General features: G+C 39.4%; 1 protein-coding gene across 4 annotated transcripts in view; it reads right to left on the bottom strand.

The window, feature by feature from the left end:
- Positions 1 to 25: 25 nt before the first annotated feature.
- Positions 26 to 18,370, bottom strand: part of ulk4 (unc-51 like kinase 4) — a 105,392-nt gene continuing 87,047 nt past the window's right edge. For 2 of the 4 annotated variants that reach the window (XM_037785235.1, XM_037785237.1), the window contains 3 exons: positions 17,408 to 17,602; positions 10,219 to 10,307; positions 8,744 to 8,922 (listed from right to left, as the gene is read on the bottom strand). In XM_037785235.1, coding sequence (XP_037641163.1) covers positions 8,829 to 8,922; positions 10,219 to 10,307; positions 17,408 to 17,602 — 378 coding nt within the window. In that variant the 3' untranslated portion in view covers positions 8,744 to 8,828. Of the gene's footprint in view, positions 672 to 6,937; positions 7,067 to 8,743; positions 8,923 to 10,218; positions 10,308 to 17,407; positions 17,603 to 18,370 lie in introns of those variants that run through there. The other 2 variants (XM_037785236.1, XM_037785239.1) reach the window with 2 other exon arrangements.

Genomic DNA, 18,370 nt, shown 5'->3' with positions numbered 1-18,370 from the left:
GAACAACAATCAACTAAGAGACAAATGACTATTTAAAAACATTTTATTCCACAACAACATAGTGAAAGAAGAATCCTCTGGCTGATTATTCATAATTTATAAAGGTTACCTGAAGACAGCGAGAAATTCTAAAAAGCAGACTACAATCATATTTATCTTTAAAGTTCTGAAGGTGAAATGTTACAAGTTTCTGGTTTGCTTAAAGGTGCTAAATTCAATATCCAGAGCATTAATATAGCAGCAAACAATTATTTGCTATGTAAAGTAATAGAGGAGTAATGTCTACCTGAGCAGAGAATGAAGTCGCTCTCCCTCTGTGTGTTATCTGAGCTTCTCCTTGTTTTGTTATCACAGCCTGGCTAGCTCACGGCTGCCGCTCTGCACTGCTCTCATGCGGCGATTACAGCTTATAACGTCGCGGAAGCGTAGCACCCACCCTCCGATTCCACCTCAGGTAAACCTCATTATCTCTGTCAGCACTTTCACTGTTGTTTTCAGTGTTAGCGTTGTTAGCACCCTTAGCTGCGAGCCGCCTGCTCAGCTGTTGCCATGTTGAGAGCTGTTGAGAGGCAATAAAAATGCTCCCAATCTCGTTGGCGATTGAAAGCATTTAGGATCCAGAGATCTCCTGGAGGATTTCAGCAGCCAGTGGAACCACATCGACATGACACCTATGACAGAGAAACGTTTTGTTATTTACCCAGTGACGTAAAAAAAATGAAATCAAATATTTTTTAAAAATCTGAAAATGATGGGCCGTCCTAATTACAGTTAACAGGCATGACTTTTTTTTCTGACATTTTTGATGACATACAATGCTATGACCTTTTTTCAACATAATGTACTATGATTTTTTTTTTTTTTTTTCCGACATACTATACTATGATTTTTTTTGACATACTATACTATGACTTTTTTCCCCCACACAATAAACCATTACTTTTAAAAAAAAAAAAATTCTATATCTTATATTATGAATTTTTTTCTACATACAATACTATGACTTCTTTTGATTGTTTCGACAGCCTACACTACGATTTTCTTTTTGACGTTATACTATGATTTTTATTTGACATACTATACTATGACTTTTTTTTTACATACTGTACTATGATTTTTTTCAATTTTTCTTGACATACGATACTATGATTTTTCTTCGACATACTATAGTATGGCTTTTCTTGATTGTTTCGAAATACTATACTATATTTCTTTTTAAGTTACTATACTATAATTTTTTTCGACATGCTATACTATGATTTTTAAAATTTTTGGACATACTATACTGTGACTTTTAATCAACACACTATACTATGATGTTTTTTCGACATACTATACTATGACTTTTTAATTTTTTCGACAACTATACTATGACTTTTGTCGACATACTATACTGTGATTTTTTTCGACACACTATACTATGACATTTTTCTGACTTTTTACGACATACTATACTATGACATCTTTATTTTTTTGACATGCTGTACTATGATTTTTTTTGACCTATTATATTTTTTATGACTTTTTCCAACATACTATATTATGACTTTTTAATTTTTTTCCGTCATATTATACTATGACATATTTTTTTCCCCGACATACTATACCATGATTTTTTTTCGACATACTATACTATGATTTTTTTCTGACTTTTTACGACATACTATACTATGACCTTTTTTTTTTTTAAGTTAACATACACACGTAGGCAAAATTGTTGGTACCCTTCCGTTAAAGAAAGAAAAACCCACAATGGTCACTGAAATAACTTGAAACTGACAAAAGTAATAATAAATAAAAATTCACTGAAAATGAACTAATGAAAATCAGCTATTGCTTTTGAATTGTGGTTCAACAGAATCATTTTAAAAAACAAACTAATGAAACTGGCCTGGACAAAAATGATGGTACCCTTAACTTAATATTTAATTGTACAACCTTTCGAGGCAATCACTTCAATCAAGTGATTTCTGTAACTCTCAATGAGACTTCTGCACCTGTCGACAGGTATTTTGGCCCCACTCCTCGTGAGCAAACTGCTCTAGCTGTCTCAGGTTTGAAGGGTGCCTTCTCCGAATGCATGTTTCAACTCCTTCCACAGATGTTCAATAGGATTTAGATCAGGGCTCATAGTAGACCACTTCAGAATAGTCCAATGTTTTGTTCTTAGCCATTCTTGGGTGTTTTTAGCTGTGTTTTGGGTCATTATCCTGTTTGAGGACCCATGACCTGCAACTGAGACCAAGCTTTCTGACACTGGGCAGCACATTTCGCTCCAGATTGCCTTGATAGTCTTCAGATTTCATTGTACCCTGCACAGATTCAAGACACCCTGTGCCAGATGCAACAAGGCAGCCCCAGAACATAACCTAGCCTCCTCCATGTTTCACATTAGGTACAGTGTTCTTTTCTTTGTATGCTTCATTTTTGCATCTGTGAACATAGAGCTGATGTGACTTGCCAAAAAGCTCCAGTTTTGTCTCATCTGTCCAAAGGACATTCTCCCAGAAGCTTTGTGGCTTGTCAATATGCATTTTGGCAAATTCCAGTCTCACTTTTTTATGATTTGCGTCTTCCTCGGTCGTCTTCCATTAAGTTTACTTTGGCTCAAACAGCGACGGATGGTGCAATCTGACACTGATGTACCTTGACCTTGGAGTTCACCTCTAATCTCTTTGTTCTAGGCTCTTTGGTTACCATTCGTATTATCCGTCTCTTCATTTTGTCATCAATTTTCCTCCTGCGGCCACGTCCAGGGAGGTTGGCTACAGTCCCATGGACCTTAAACTTCTGAATAATATGTGCAACTGTAGTCACAGGAACATCAAGCTGCTTGGAGATGGTCTTATAGCCTTTACCTTTAACATGAAGGTCTATAATGTTCTTTCTAATCTCCTGAGACAACTCTCTCCTTAGCTTTCTGTGGTCCATGTTCAGTGTGGTACACACCACGATACCAAACAGCACAGTGACTACTTTTCACCCTTTAAATAGGCAGACTGACTGATTACAAGTTTGAAGATACCTGTGATGCTATTTACAGGACACACCTTAGTTTAACATGTCCCTATGGTCACATTATTTTCAATCTTTTCTAGGGGTACCATCATTTTTGTCCAGGCCAGTTTCATTAGTTTGTTTTTTAAAATGATTCTGTTGAACCACAATTCAAAAACAATGTCTGATTTTCATTAGTTAATTTTCAGTGAATTTTTATTTATTATTACTTTTGTCAGTTTCAAGTTATTTCAGTGACCATTGTGGGTTTTTCTTTCTTTAACGGAAGGGTACCAACAATTTTGCCTACGTGTGTACTTACATTTTTTTTGACATGCTATACTATTTTCTTTTACATACTATACTCAGATTTTTTTTGACATACTATACTATACATGAAATCATAGTATAGTATGTCGAAAGAAATCATAGTATAGTATGTTAAAATATAAAAAAAACATAGTATTGTATGTCTAAAAAAAATTAAAAAGTCATAGTATAGTATGCCAAAAAAACTCCAAAAATAGTATGTTAAAATATAAAAAAAACATAGAGTATGTTGAAAAAAAATCATAGTATAGTAAAACTCATAGAATAGTATGTCGTAAAAAGTCAGAGTACAGTATCTCAAAAAAAGTCATAGTATAATAAGTCGAAAAAAGTGGTAAAAAAGTCATACTAAAGTACGTGGATAAGAGTGGTAAAAAAAAGTCATAGTATAGCATGTCTTAAAAGTCATAGTATAGTACGTGGATAAGAGTGGTAAAAAAGTCACAGTATAGCATGTTGAAAAAGTGTAAAAAAAGTATAGTAAGTGGAATAAAGTGGAAAAAGCCATAGTATCACATGTCGAAAAAAAGTCATAGTATAGTATGTCAAAAAAAGTCATTAAAGAGATCTGCTATGATTATGTAATGATATTTTTCAACATACTCTGCTGACTTTTTATGACATTTATCGACATAGTATGCTATAGCATTTTTTGACTTAATGTACTGACTTTTTTCATTAAATTTTTCGACATACTATACTATGACATACTATACTTTGACTTTTTATGACATTTTAGGTATATTGTTAGGGGAACCTTGCTGTTGAAAGTGATAATAAAAGGAGTCCAGGTCAGTTGTAAGTATGGCGGCTGAGAGCACCAGCAGGTATGTCCATAGAGCATGGTACTTAGTGGACTGAAAGGAGACTCCAGTTTGGTCCTCTACTGGTGTTTCTTTCATTAATAGCTAGCTGATGTTCATCTCTGTTCTCTCAACACTTTATTTGATTCTACAACTTCTTTTCTTTTATTTAACGAGTTCCTGTTTATGTTGATGTTTATGTTGATGAAATATTTTTTGATAAAAATATCATAAGGCATTGAATAAACACAATTGGACATTGAACATGCAATCACAATGTACAGTACTACTTCTATAGTAGTGTATTACTTTTCACATAAATCTGTAAATATCATAATATAACGTAACACTTCATAAAGGTAAACTAAATCAAATATGATATTCTATACATTTATAATATTGTGGCTTGGTGAAAACATCCAATCTGTTCCGACCCTACAGGCTGTGTGTAATCTAACTCTCCTACCTCTTCTCTCTTTCCTTCTCTTATCTCCCTCCCTCACCCTCCTCCCCTATTCTCTTCCTCCCAGGTGTCTTTGAGGGCAGCCTGGCAGCCAGGCCAGCAGAAGCCCACCCCCTTAGTTGATTAAAACCTACATAATTAACCTAATTAACACAGCTCCCAGAGGCCTCGGAAATCCTTGAAAGTTTGTGAATACAGAAAACATAAATGGAATCCATAAAAGTTTTAAGACCAACTTTAGAGTTTGGTTACTCATTAATTCCCTGCACTTTCACAGTCCTAAATGGACACTCGGCAGCTGCTCGGAGGACAGCGGAAAATGAAATAATTGGTTTTAGATTACAGTGAATGGCTATTACAGAACCACATTAGCCTCACACTCGGCACACACCAACACTTGGAGCCACAGATGGAGCCAAAGAACTAACAGCAGAATTTCATCTCAATGGATTCTTCACAGAAATATAGTAGACTAGTTCATTCTACTGCCAGATTGGATTGATTTCCATCTCTTTAGAACAGGCTCCTCAATAACTGGCCAGTTTTCACAAGACAATTTTTAAGTCTGCTCTCAGTTGTGACTGACTGAAGACAAACACACCCCTAACATGTTTGTCTACCTTCAAATTAAAAGAAGCAGGAAGAGAGACTATTGAGTTTATCAGCATTTTCAAAAGTTTATAAACCAGAAACTTCACCCAGCGCACATTCCTGGAGGAATCTGATCCAAAATCGGCAAGAAATGAACAACATCTGCGGCCAAGATTCCAGGTTTTCCTGACGGTTTTGCTCCTGTAAATAATCTATTTTTAGCTCTGTTAGTTAGCTCAGTATTTACGTTCTGCATAAACTCTGTAAACCATAAACATACACTCTGTTTCACGTTTGTCTTCAAAGGTCCATTTGTGAGAAATCATCCCAGTGGAGAAGAAAACATTAGCTGTGAGCAGATAGTTCTGTTTACATGGGAGATACAGAGCTAACATGTTAGCATGCAGCTACATGTGACGGTGTGTAACCACAGCGAACATCAGGGTGGAAAATAGAAGATGTGAAACAGTAGTCAGTTCATTATTTCTGGTAAAAGACACCTGATAAACGTAGTAAAGTAATCAGAGTAATGGTATATTATTTACTGTAGGAGCTGTCTCTGTGTTACCATGACTACAGACCGGTTAACGTTACACTCACCGGAGCTTACCATGCTGAAAGACTTTATCCTGTCTCTGTCTACATAGCTGAAGGTGGAATTACTGATCTTACATATAAACTGCTCAGTAACCACAGTATCAGCAGCTACTGGGAGGACTTACGTTATAGAGTATGGTGTCCATGTTTCAGAGTAACGGTTTTACTTGTCAGACAGTTACTGCCATATTTATGCTGTGAAATGTTTGTCAAAGCTGCAGGTTATCTGTTCACGTTCAAAATGCTGTGTATAATTAATAGTGTCGTCTGTCTACTCAAATAAAGTTTGACTGTGAAACAGAAATGTGTTGTGTTGCTTACAGTCACTATTTACTACCTGTACTCTTCTACATGCATGAAAATAACAGAAGGAGGAGCATGCTTTGCTTGTCCTGTTAGCAGGTCCGTGATTATAGCGAGCAAATTCAACAGCAACTCTGTGGGCGGGGTCACCTAGTGGAGGTTTTTCTAGTCCAGTTCTACCGTTCCACCAGGAAACCCTTATATGGCCTGAAAAATATCACCGACGTCACCAGTTTAAGGAAGTAGTGAGCAGTGTTTTTTCAGACCCATTTCCTGAGGGATGGAGCAGGAGAAAAAGAGAGAGGATGGTCTTTTATGAGACTATGGTGACATGTAGACACACTGCGGACAGATAGTGATGTTTAAAAGACATGGAAAAGTGCATTTTGCATAATAGGTGACCTTTAAGACTATCAGTTATACATAACTGGTAAAATGGATAATGTTACAATAATTTCTTCACACAAGACATGATCCTGGAATTGTGATTTTTAATCTTTTTTTTTCCCAGTAGGTTTGCAGATGTTAGCGGGCAGCACTACTGATGGCTTCATGTTTGACTGAACGCAGCAATAAACTAAAGATCAAGTTTTGGGCCTCAAGGCTTTTCTTTATGACGGAGAACTATGAGTGACGCTCCTCCCCTCCCTTTACACTCACTCAGGCTTGAGGTTTTGAAAAGGCATTCCTCAGGTTGCCATGGTAAAGGCTGAATGACATCATTTGGGTTAGGATCTCAGCCCAGACCTTCCCTCTCCTTCCCACTCTTCTTCCATCTCCTCTCTCTACCCCAACTCCTCTCATCCTCTCAATTACCCCCCCCCCCCCTCTCCTCCCTTCCTTTCCTCTTCTCTCTCCTCATAACTCCTTTCATCTCCTGCCCTTTCTCCTAAAACCTCTGCTCCCCTCCTCCTACCACTAAACCAGTGGGAGTGTGCCAGTCTCAGCCACTTCAAAGGCCGGAGCTGATCTCTGCTTTCATCTGCCAGAGAGGGCGAGGGGAGAGAGGAGGCGAGGGGAGAGGAGAGGAGAAGTGGGAGAGAGAGAGAAAGAAAGGGGTGAAAAAGAAAGAAAATGGAGGGGGGAGAGAGAGAGGAGGAGAAAAGGGTATAGAGTGAGACAAAAAGGGAAGAAAAGGGGTGACCGAGGAGAAAAGAGGGGGAGAGTGGAAGCGGCCTCTATAGCAGGACAACAATACACCTTTATTATTGATCTGACATGGTGTGTGTGTGTGTGTGATTGAGAAACAGAGAGTTTGTATATAGACGGGGGGTGAAAGATTATTTGTGTGTATTCAGTGTGTTTGTGTGTGTGTGTGTGTATCTGTGTGACAAGTCGCTGGTCTCATACATCAGACATCAGAGGATGCATGGTCGCTACGGCGACAAAAGAGTCGGCTCAAAGAGTGAACACACATTCAACCCACATACTCATAAAAGGCAGCCAGATGCAAAGATACAGGTACACACACACACACACACACACACACACACACACTGCATTTCAGAATTGTTGGCATCTTTGGTAAATATTAGCTTTTTTTAATAACTTACTATATATTTTTAATGACATTTACGTCATACTACACTATGACGTTTTATGACATTTTGTACAATATACTATATTATGACTTATTACATTTTATTTATACTATGACTTTTTTTTACATTGTTTTATGACTTTTTATGGCATACTCTACTATGAAATCTTTTTTCATTTTTACGACATCCTTAACTATCACTTTTTATAATATGTTTATGACATACTATAATATGACTGTAATATTTAATGGCTTTTTTATTCCATACCATAATATGACATTTGTATGACATACCATACTGTGACCGTTTATGACATTTTTAATGATTTTTTGTGGAATACTATACAACGACTTTTTATGACATTATTATGACATACTTTGACATTTTGTAATTACTTTTTTATGGCATATTATGTTATTAGTCTAGTGGGAAAATGTTTGTGCCAAAAAGGTTAACCCACTCTTTTGCCATTTTTAAAATGTTGAATATATTAGTAACAATATTGTTTTTATAATTATACTCGATCTGATTACACAAAAAGATCAAAAATTGTGTTCAGTACATGGCAACAGCAGCTGATTCAAGTTTGATCAAATTTGCACTTAACCTCCTTTGGCTCCAAGCCCAAGTGTTGTTAGCATGCTCTTTCAGTTTTCTTTAATTACAACCTATGGGTTATCATTTCAGTGGTGTACTTTTAGCACTGAAAAGATTTCACTGAGTGTTTTCATTTGATAAACTCAGAAAAAAAAGTTTGGAAACTTGTGTTTGGTGGATTATTTCTCTGTTGTTACAATGTTAATGGTCATTGTATTTTACATGGTTGGAAAGCCTGTTTATTTAACTTCACAATGATGTCCAACTTGTAAGGATCATGCATTTGTGGGATGAGCAGCACAGCTGATTATGTGGGTAGCGCCCAAGAAAAATTTGCCAAAATGCTCCGTCAATGGTAAACAGTGTATTCTCCTGTTGGTATTGACTCTTGTTTTGAGTTGTTTGGTGGATTGGATGATTGAACTCTCTATCAGTAACAAGGAACAAACAAGACATATTGTCTATTTTACACTTTATTCATTTAATACACCGTCAGGAGCCTCAGTAGCGGTGGAAGATCCATACGCAGCCACAACAGCCTGGCACCTCCTCCTCATGCTGGTCACCAACCTGGTCACACGTTGCTGTGGGATGGCGTTCCATTCCTCAACCAGGATTCGTTGCAGGTCTGCCAGCGTGGTTGTGTGTTCCCTCAATGATATCACTGACCTGTATGGATCTTCCACCGCTATTGAGGCTCCTGACGGTGTATTAAATAAATAAAGTGTAAAATAGACAATATGTCTTGTTTATTTAATATTCAAATTCGCCCAACATTGCTCTTACGCCCCTTTGGCTCCAAGCCCTCGATATATATACACTTCTTCCAAATCGACCTATTAATGTTAACATAAAGCATCCTTTTAATCATTTATTCACAAATTTGCAATGTACTATAAAAGCGATGAAGCAGTTACAGTCTGAGTACGTGAAGGTGTACTTTTCCTCATTTGATTTAGCTTGTGTTATTTGCTGTATGCTTAGCATCACATGCATTAAGACATTAAATAGCAGTGTTCCCTGTACAGTTCTTGTGGGTCAGATTGTATTGATCTTGAGTTTCCATCATATTTACCGTCTCCACACAAACCTTGCAGTTCCCAAACTCATAAATCTTAGAAGCAAGCTGTTACTTTGTCAGGTGTGTGAGGTGGTGCAGGTCATGTTTCCTGCCTGATATGAGATCTCAAGGGACTTCCACACAAAGAAGAAGTTTTGTTTTTAATATATGTATTTATTTGATCTCTGAGCTCTTTGTGAGCCATTAAGCTGACACTGTCCTGCCAGAAGCTTGCATCCTTTCAATTAACAACTAGGAAAAGGTCAGTTTTGACACATGTAATGTAGACATGTTCAGACATGCATAAAAATAATAAGATGAAGGAAAGGGCTGGAGGGGACGTATCTAAATCCACAATGATTTGTTATTGGTGTCCTTTGAGGTATGGTTTCAACACTGATGTACACACACTACTGACAGAAATGAGCGCCTTTTATGGACAAATCTACATTACGTATCCACTGCCGTTTTGCTGTTTTTACAAAAATAAAACCCATTTAGTTCATTTTGGCGTATCGGCGCCGTGCTATCAATATAAAGTCGGACGACGGACACTACAATCTGACAGTGAATGCATCCGCTCCATACGGAGTCTCAGCTCAGAGCAGCAGGTGTCATATTTCACACACACGGGACGGGAGAGAGTTGACAGACAAGACGATGCAAAGCGAAAAGCAAAAGCACCTATTTGGCATTATTTCAGATTTAAACCCAATGCTATAAGGGAACCATGATGTTAATGAGGCCATTGCTGTGCGGAGGACAGAGCGGTCACAGCCGGTATGCGCTGTGGAGCAGCGCAGGGTGGAAACCTGCAGCCCTGCAGCAAAAGCTCTACCGGAGGGGTCAGACACACCGCCACCCGGAAGAAATTCCATAATAGATTAATATTTTATATGACGGACACAAGCACATTTAAACAGCAGAAACACGTACCTGTTGGACGTCGTTATGTCCTGCAGTAGATTAATTAGCTCCGCCCCTTCAGGACATTCAAACCAATCAGATCGCTCTGTAGTCTGCACCTGGAGAAAGTGGGAGAGACTATGGGCCCTATTTAAACAATCTGTGACTCATGGTCTAAAGTACATGGCACAAGTACATTTAGGGCATGTCCAACTCCAGTTTTGCTAAGTAAATGGTGTGTAATCTGGGCGCAAAGGGCAAAGGGGAAATCATACTGTAGGCGTGTTTTGAATTCATGAATTCAACCAATCAGAGTGTCTTCTCCCATTCCCTTTAAAAGCCAGGTGTGCCTGCAGCCTACAGCCTATTGAACAGATTAATCAGAGGAGGAAGACAATCAACCATTGTTTCACCAATAATAAGAAACCAATGATGAAACATTTATACATTAGAAATGTCATTTTCACATTCTTTGATATCTTTTCACACACTCAATAATCATTCATAGAAAACTACAATATAAGAACCACTGGTCTGTGTTATTATCACAGAATCATTCCTGAAGTTACCACGACCAACTGCTGAGTGACATCATACTCATTTATCAACGCCATTTCAAAGTAAATTGATCAAAGAGCTAATTCGCCCAAAATCTAGTTGAATGCACACACACACACACACACACACACACACACGCACATATACACACGTTACATTAGTGCTTTTTCACATAAGTCCTTTAATTTTTCCTTCTTTTGTCCTTTTATTCTCACTCTCCTTACTGCTCCTCAGTAGTGGTCATCATTTTGTTGCTCCATGAATTTATTCTATGATAACCTGTTCACCATTCTGGATTAGACGAGCCGAAGCTATTCAGCTAAAGAGTATTCCCCTCGCTTTCCTCACCCAATTTCCTGACTACGTCATGTGTTTCTTCTCTTTGTCATCCCTGTGATTTAATTCCTGTCCCGACATGTCTCCCCACACCTTGATGTCTAGTCTCCACACCCACCCAGGAACACCTGGTCCACAGGCTGCTGCTGTTTGTGTGTGTGTGTGTGTGTGTGTGTGTCACATTAAAAGGGGTATTTCCAGTGTTTAACTGATAGCCAAGTTAAGTTCTGAGTTAAGATCTGATTTAATAATATGGTCACAGTTTGTTGTGGAACTAAATTATGTACTCAAATTTATAATAAAAACTCAAAGGCAATGTGTGTTAGTGTAGATTCATGTGTGTGTGCGTGTGTGTGTCCGTGTGTTTTGTGAACGTGTTCTCTCTGATCTCTGGTGACATCATCACCTCTGTCTCTGCTGCGACACAGCATGGTTGTTGCTAGGCAACGGGGGTTAGGAGGAGACAAAGACGCTCCCCTCACTCGCTTACTTTTCTCTCACACACACGCACGCACGCACGCACGCACGCACGCACGCACGCACGCACGCACGCACACACACACACACACACACACACACACACACACACACACACACACACACACACACACACACTTTGCCTTACCCATCAGGGTGAGGGGACAATTATGTGTGCCTGCCAACCAACCACTAAACACACACACCTACTTATCATCCCTTCTCCATCCCTGCTCTCCACCTCGTCTTCGCCCTCTCCTCCCCCTTCATCCTCCTCTCTCCCCATCTCTACCTGACCAACACCCTGACTCTATGATACTGAACTCAAAGTCAGATGAGAAGCATATAGACAGACAGACTTCCAAGAGAAAAAAAGGGACTGGAGCACACTGATTGACTTGTGCAAACATACTTTTTGCACAATTAAAAGGCTGTAATCAGTTCTGCTCCAGTCCCTTTTTTATCCTTGGAAGTTTTCTGTCCTCGAACTGAGAGGCACATTATTCAGCCTCATACTGCTGGAGGATGCACAGAGAACCCTGTTTCTACAGACAAACAGATTCAGACACGTTGCCCCTCAGAAAGACAGCACAGGGCTGTCATCACAGATTAACTTCAAACAAGTGCAAATGTACCTGACAGAAGAGAAGGAGAGAGTTGTTCATTTACCAGAATAACTTAGATCATGCATGAATTAGACAATATATATATATATATATATATATATATATATATGTGGGGGGGGGGGAGACAGAGACAGAGAGTGAGTCTATTGAGGAATGTTTTATTTAATTTGTTTTATCAAGCGGCTCTGCCCACTTTCAGCCAACTGAGGGATTGATGGATGGATAAATACACTTCCATGTTTCCGGCTCAAACATGTAAAAGGTTAGAATAATTGGACATGAAATGCTTTGACATTTTGGAGACTCTGCGCTGAGATATTTTGGCCTCCGGAAATAAGAGAGGAGGAAGCTTCTAGACACAAGAGTGGGATTAACAAGCAGTGTAAGGAGAAGCACAGGGAAACATCGACAACAACATCCTGCCTGGCCTCACAGATCCAGGCTTGTCATGTGAACACAATTTACACAAAAATACTACATACTAATAAAGATTATAGAGAGGCAAAGTCCCGCCCCTTCCGGTGGACCACCATGGGACCTTATTTCGGAAAAAATATGAACGGTAGTCAACGGAGAGAGACAAATATTTGATCCCGTTTGAACTGCTCCATGAATCACACATACAGTATGATGTTTGTCAATTTAAAACATAATTTTGCAAGTCAAGAAAGTCTCAGTTTGTTGTAAAACTGTTGAAGTATCAAACTGTGAAAATACGTAATTAGAAAGACGACACATCCAAAAGTCACGTAGTGACGTCTCTCTCTCTGAAGCTACGATGTCTGTGTGTTTGCTAATGGGATGGGATGTAACGTTACTCACACCAGCAACATGTCTCCCTAGTTCTTTCTCTTCCCGGCTGATAAAAGAACAGGAGTTGCTGGATAAAACACATCAGGTCAGATAATGTTTCATTTGTGCGTGGAAAATAGCTAAGTTAGCTAGCGCTAGCTAGCTGGCTAATGTTGGTGACGTTTATTGTGCGAGACGCGAGATGTAGTTCACTGAGCAGTTTCACACTAAACTAAATGATGTTACAACAAACCTACAACAAACTGAGACTTTCATATTATATTTAAATTGACAAACATCATATGTGTGATTCATGGCACAATTCAAACAGGATCAATAATGATTTGTCTCTTGTCGTTGACTAGCGTACATATTCTTTCTGAAATAAGGTCCCAGAGGGACTTCGCCTCTCTATTTCTGCCAGATACATTTGATGGGGTTTAATGTGTGAACAGGGTTTGAGGAAGACATGAATTGTGCATAAATATTAAGGAGCCAATCACTGAACACAATAAATTCTGTGTTGCCAGAGGCAGACTACTAACTTTAACAAAATGATAAATCAAACTGCTTTAAACGAAATCATCATAAATGCTTATTTCTCCAACAACTTCTCATTTAATTAGCATTCCCCTTTAAGTCTTTCCAAGTTGTGTGAGGTGGAAAAAAAAGACAAGTTGAAAATTTCACTAATTTTGACTTGATTCTTTCTCCCTCTCTCCTCCTTTGCAGTTTCCAAGCTATTAGCGGGATCTTTGATTGAGATTAACAGAGCCTGAAATCAATGAAAGATAATTAAAAAGCCTTTGTTGAAGGGCAGGCACTCGTCTGAGTGTGGAGGGGTGTGTGGTTGAGACAGAATGTGTGTTTCTGTGACGGTATATATCTGTAAAAAAGAGTGTACTGTGGATATTGAATGCATTATTTCAAAGGTGCACATTGCCGACTGATTGATAGTGAGATTCAAGACAACTCAACTTAGCAAACGGTTTTAAGATGTTGATTTCCGATTTTCTTTAAAACTTTGACTACTGGACTCCAATAGGAACAAGACTCGGTCAAAACCCACTATATGTCTGGACCGTATATGGTCAGGATGTGAATTTGTGGCTAAATTGTTACACAAATAGTCAGTGGTCATGTCTATCATGTTTTCTGAACAGTTTTTTCCACTTATATCTTAATGTTTGATTGAATCTTATAAAGAAGCAAATGACATTCAGTAATAGTAAATGGTAACATTTACTAGTCATTCATCATATAAGTGGCGTCTAACAATATATACATACTTCACGAAAGTTGATGTCATCACTGACGTTGTTGCTGCCGTATTTATTCCTACTAGGTGGAGTGTTAATGGAGCAGCTACAATGTTAGCATAGCCTGGCACTGATCGATCCGAACTCCGTTCAGAAAACAAGCATTTTAAAAGTTGTTTGCTTGTTGTGTTGCGGACAGACTTGACAAAGCATGAATTCAGACTTTTTACTAATCAGCATCATTATGTAGTTATTTCGGCATCCTGTTGATCTGTTTATTACAATTAAATCACAGCACAGTCTGTTTATTTTGTGTTTTATGCACGGTAACACAATACGAAGCACAACATAACGTAACTTAAACGAACATTAACAATAGCACATGCACAAAAACAGCACTATGTAATGATACATTGAACCGCTGACACGCTCCCCAGAAAACCTAAACACAGAACTGTTCTCTGCCTTTTCATTTTAAAAGAGCAACGACCAATGAGGAGACTCCAACAGTCGGCCGACCAATCCTGTAACTTCATCACTCAGTCACTCAGTGACAGACTTTTGCGTTTGTAGGGCTGGTCCTCTGCAGCCAAAAACAGTACAAGGTGGGGGGAGAGTATTGCAACACTACTCAGAGGGAACTTTACTGTTTAAATCTTTTAAATTAACTAATGTGCAATGAGTCGAATGACTAAATGTGCAGAATGGTAGATGGGTATTTTTCTGAGGAAATAAATTAGTTCTGCTCCGAGCACACTGAGCTGCTTAGTGACTCATCCACTAGCTACGAGGAAACGGCTTATGCTGGTGTTGCTCAGGGTGGTGAGCAGGATGGAGAATACACACCCTGATGTCACTGTAGCTGTTAGCACCGTGGGGGGTGGGGGGTAATGAGGAAGTTTTCACAAGAGGACAAATTTGCTACAACAGACAGACCGACACAAAAAGAGAAAGAGGTTAGTCTGTGAGTTTGTCTGTGTGGGTGGTTCAGGTGGCTGGAACTAATTAGTGAGAGGAATCCAAAACACACACACACGCACGCACGCACGCACGCACGCACGCACGCACGCACGCACGCACGCACGCACGCACGCACGCACGCACGCACGCACGCACGCACGCACGCACGCACGCACACACACACACACACACACACACACACACACACACACACACACACAACTACAAATGTAAGGTAGCTTCCAGGCAAAGCCTTCAGTCAGGTCATATGATGTCAGGGTGACAGATGACCTTGTGTCCCATGTGCAGAAACTATTTCATGATCCTACGGCCAAGCCAAAACATTAGGAATGCATTTTAAATAATTCATAAGGGTCGACAGAAAATCAGCCAATTTTTCCACACTGGTCATGTTGACTTTTTAAGATCAATTTTCACTCCACTGCCCTCAACAACCCTGCCTCTCTTTCACCTAGCTGTTGAAATTCTGCAAAGCTCTGGATTAAATTCAATGACTACATTTTTTAAATAACTTATCCCTAATGTTTCTGTTCCATGAAAACTTAAGTGTGGTTACGTTTAGGCAACCAAACCTTGTTTAATGTTTAAAGACAAATGCTGCCATTGTGGTTTAAAAAAGTGAGCATTAATTGTTGGCTTGAGAATGGATGCAAACTCTGGTCTTTGGTGTCAAAGTAAAATACTTTACTCCCACGTTCTTAACTGTTCCCATGCTACATAAACAGCATACTGCTTCCAGTGTTGGCACTGGGCGTAAATCTGGTCACACTGAATCATCCAATATTAATTTATTTCCTAGGACAGCTAGGCTGCAGAAGGTATACCAATATGTTGTTTGACTGCTTCATATGGGTGGGAACAAAAAATCGACACAGCAGAGTATCAGTATTTTGCGTGGTAATATTGTATCGACACACGGACGTAAAGTATTAAACTTTTATTATATAAACTACAGTATTAACCTCTTAATCCGACGGACCGCCGGCGGGCCCGGATGCAATTCTGCCTTTCAGAGGCTGTAGCGTGCTCAGTCTTAAAACTAAAGTTCTACGGTTATTATTTAAAACTAGAAAACCTAAGGAATCGGTGGGTACCAAAAATGGCATACCAGCTTGTCGGGAAGAACGCTAAATAACGCTCCAACATACGCTAAATTTTGGTGAGGAAAAACTGTCACGTCCATTTTCAAAGGGTTCCCTTGACCTCTGACCTCAAAATATGTGAAATGAAAACAGATGTTGACAAACTGCTTAATTTGCAGTAATAAATCGCAATTTATCTTATCGCAATACTCAGCATATCGCAAAAATGTTTAAAAACGCAATAAGATCGTATCTTGACTGACGTATCGTGATAATATCGTATCGTGGGGCCTCTGGGGATTCAGACTCCTACTGCTTCACAACTAGCTGAAGAGTCTGAAGAGTCTATGAGCAGTTCAGCTAACTTTCTCATTGGTTTTTAATTCAAATGAATGAGTTGGTCTGACAATTAAAATTCATAGTCAAATTACAGCACACTTCAATTTAATATCTCCCTGAATTAGTGAATTATTACGACGTCATTTTATTGTTGTATGTCTATCAGGACAAGAAACTGATACATTGTAAAAACCTAGTTCTGATTAATGTTAGCTGCAGCTTTTCTCCATGGAACCACATGGAGCTAATGTTATTTCATTTTATTTTGGGGGAATAGAAGCTTCACTAAATCTCCTCCTGCTTTACACTCTCTTACGAGTTAGCCGTCTTCGGCCGGCACTACAAATCATTTTGACTATCAGACAAAATTAGATAGACACTCGAACAGAGAGTGACAGGCAGATACAAACCAACCCTTTTTCTCTCTCTCTGTCTCGCTCCCTCTGTCAGTCTAGTTCTGGTGAAACTACACTCTATTTCAGAACATCCGCACAGCAGGGCTATCTGTGTGTGTGTCGGTTTTCATTACTCCAATATTTTCATTCTGCAGTGGCGGCACAGTTAATATTTCAACTCCCAAAATACAAACACAGGGCCGAGATTCTTGAATCATACAGGGATATTCTAACATGTTTCAGTGCTGTGATATGACCAATACGGACACCTGATAAAATGTCATACAAGCAATGTATGTAAAATAATATGCATAGATGTTGGTCTGTTTGTGTCTTTGTATGTGTCTACAGGCCTAAATGTGCACTGTACTCACCAGTCGTTTGACGATCCTAAGTGTTGTGCGTTGGATTCGGGGGGTCTCGGTGTGCATGTGTGAGCGCAGCACGTGTGAGAAGCTTCGCAAACAGGAAGGCGACAGGCAGTCATAACCCTCTCCTCCATACAACTGGACCAGCAGGGACAGACACTGAAGAGACTCCTCCCAAACCTCCTGGTTTTCAGTGGACAGCTACAAGGAGAGACAATCAGTTAATAAATGTTACCGTGGTTCCTATGAGCCATGAGCTCTCCTTCTTTTTCTACAGCACTGTAGATGTAATTATAGTACATATTATAAATATAAGATAAACTGGGGGAAAAAAGTTTGGAAACTTGTGTTTGGTGGATTATTTCTCTGTTGTTACAATGCTAATGGTCATTGTATTTTACATGGTTGGAAAGCCTGTTTATTTACCTTCACAATGATGTCCAACTTGTAAGGATAATGCATTTGTGGGATGAGCAGCACAGCTGATTATGTGGGTAGCGCCCAAGAAAAATGTTCCAAAATGCTCTGCCAATGGTAAACAGTGTATTCTCATAAGGCTACCAGGAAGCCTGCAATGGCTGCCCTTCACCGTCAGGCCCGTTTGCGCTGGTGTCGACAACACAGACAATGGAACCTGAACATGTGGGGGAATGTCATGTTCAGTGATGAGTCCAGGTTCTGTCTGCCAAAGTTGGATGGCAGGGTCAAAGTATGGAGACGACGTGGAGAACCGATGGAGTAACAGCTTTTGGTGGGGGCTGTGTCATGGTATGGGGGGGGCATCTCCCTTACTGGCAAAACAAGGCTTGTCATCATTGAAGGCCATCTCAATGCAGTGAGATATCGGGATGAGATTCTGCAGCCAGTGGCGATCCCATATCTCCACAATCTGGGACCTAACTTCATCCTCCAAGATGACAACGCTCCACAGACTACCTCCACAATGTGGGAGTAGAGAGAATGGAACGG

Source organism: Sebastes umbrosus, chromosome 11, assembly GCF_015220745.1.
Source record: "Sebastes umbrosus isolate fSebUmb1 chromosome 11, fSebUmb1.pri, whole genome shotgun sequence".
Taxonomy (NCBI): Eukaryota; Metazoa; Chordata; class Actinopteri; order Perciformes; family Sebastidae; genus Sebastes; species Sebastes umbrosus.
The sequence above is the reverse complement of the archived record's forward strand: the minus strand, read 5'-3'. Positions and strand labels throughout refer to the sequence as shown.